Below are 1,883 nucleotides of genomic sequence, written 5' to 3' on the forward strand. Positions count from 1 at the left end.
GCGGTCCCTCGACCTGGGGATGGGATCCTGATCAGCTTCTGATCTTGCGATCACGGCTGACTCCGGCGGAGTTCCGATAGCACGGCGGAGCGGTCTTTTATACAGCAAAAACGCGGTTTTTCCGACACGTGCTTAACAACAATAACAAACGTTGTTGACGTATGCACGTGTCGGTTGCGTACTTCGTGCGTGGATTTGTTTTGTTGGCGCGTAGAGCCGTTTCTGCGACCAACGGATGGTCGGTCGGTCGCGGTGTTTGCCGGGGGAATGTATTGTTGCCTCTCCCCTTGCAGACTCTCCCCGAGTCTTCGCCGCCGAACGTTGGCTGCGCCGTAGGGTCCCCTGTCGCGTAAATCGGAGCAACTATCTTTTGTTGCCGATGTTAAGGCGGTACCGCCGGGCGACATGCACCGCAAAGAACGGAATGGCCGCCGTTTGTGTGGGTGCATATTTCACCTGTATGTGTTGTGGTGGTTGCAGACCTGTGAGTTACAGTGGTAGTGGTGTGCGGCTTGGTCTCGGTATCGGAATCGGCTACTCCGTGGTCGGCTTGGTGGAAGGTGCCGAGGAATGCCGGTTCCTTGCAGCCGGTGTTCACTGCTTTGGCATCGGCGGAATTGGCTGCGTCAGCCAGGCTGTCTTTGTCCGATCGGCGGCGTCGGAGCGCTGGATCCGGGTTCCGACGGCTGGGACCGGTGGCTTGCTCGGTCGTAGCGGTTGTGGTGGTTCGTCCTCCTTTGACAAACATAGATCGCTCCATAGCTGGCGCGCTTGCTTCTTCTTGCGATCGACCATGGTCGTTCGTAAAGTGCCCCGAGACACGCGAGAGAGCGATTTTTATATCCGGCGGCTAGGGCTCCTCTCCCCCCTCGGTATCCTATGGTGCCTGGTTGTTTACCATCTTTAGGTCCTGGCTGTGTATATCCGGGATGATACGACCGCGACGATTCCTAAGGTCGACAATTACCGGTGATATAATTTGGCATATCGTGTATGGGCCGCTGTAGCGTGGTGACAACTTTGCGTTTACTGCGCGAGCTTTATTCGAGAGCGTGTGTTCGCGTTTCCATACTTGTTCCCCGGTTCGCGGTCTCCACGGTCGTCGGCGCAAGTTATAAAACCGTTCCTGTTTCTGGTATGCCCAGGCGAGGTTTACGCGGACGAGCTCGAAGACTTCTTGTAGGTTTTTCCGGTTTACTTCGGGTGGTGGCGGTGCGGCGCCCGGTCGCTGGTTGTCGTACGGTGTGCGTAGTTCTCGCCCGTAATTTAAATATGCGGGCGTGTACCCGGTTGACTCTTGCATGGCCGTGTTGAGCGCGAACTGGATCGCCGGATCCGCCTCGTCCCACCTGCGCTGGTTCCGCCCGGTATATTGGGCGATCATGGTCTTGATTGTCCGGTTGGCGCGTTCGACCGGGTTGCATTAAGGCGTGTACACCGGTGTGGTGCGATGTCGTATCCCGAATGCTTGCAGCAAGGTGGATAGCTATCTTGATCGTAATTGTCACCCGTTGTCGGAGATGACGACCTCTGGACAACCATGACGGTAGATGATTCGTTGGGCGACCTGGGTGACCACGGCCGGAGCGGTGGCCCGGCGTAGCGGGCATAGTTCGACCCACTTCGTGAAGCGATATTGCAGGAGCTATGCATGGCCGCTGGAGGACCTTGGTAGGGGTCCGACAAGGTAGATTGCCACTTGTGCCCAGGGGGCCTTGACGGCTGTGGCTCGCATGAGTCCGGCAGGTCGGCGTTGAACGGCCATGTGCGCGAGGCAGTTGAGACACGCGCGGACATAGCGGGCTGTGTCGCGGAACATCCCCGGCCAGTAGTATCGTTTCGCCACGCGACTAATCGTTTTGGCTATCCCCAGGTGACCCGCG

The 1,883-nt window shown here is 57.8% G+C and overlaps 1 protein-coding gene across 1 annotated transcript; it reads right to left on the reverse strand.

Annotated features, from left to right (window-relative positions):
- Positions 1–877: 877 nt before the first annotated feature.
- Positions 878–1,384, reverse strand: LOC106750992. Its single transcript, XM_014631713.1, has one exon. It carries the CDS (start codon positions 1,382–1,384, stop codon positions 878–880), a length of 507 nt encoding a protein of 168 aa, XP_014487199.1.
- Between the last annotated feature and the right edge of the window lie 499 nt (positions 1,385–1,883).

The sequence above is a fragment of the Dinoponera quadriceps genome, unplaced genomic scaffold (genome assembly GCF_001313825.1).
Source record: "Dinoponera quadriceps isolate SergipeBrazil2010 unplaced genomic scaffold, ASM131382v1 scaffold7623, whole genome shotgun sequence".
Lineage (NCBI taxonomy): Eukaryota > Metazoa > Arthropoda > Insecta > Hymenoptera > Formicidae > Dinoponera > Dinoponera quadriceps.

Excerpts from the sequence above, each read along its gene's own strand:
- LOC106750992 (XM_014631713.1), bottom strand. The coding sequence starts at position 1,384 with ATGATCGCCCAATATACCGGGCGGAACCAGCGCAGGTGGGACGAGGCG.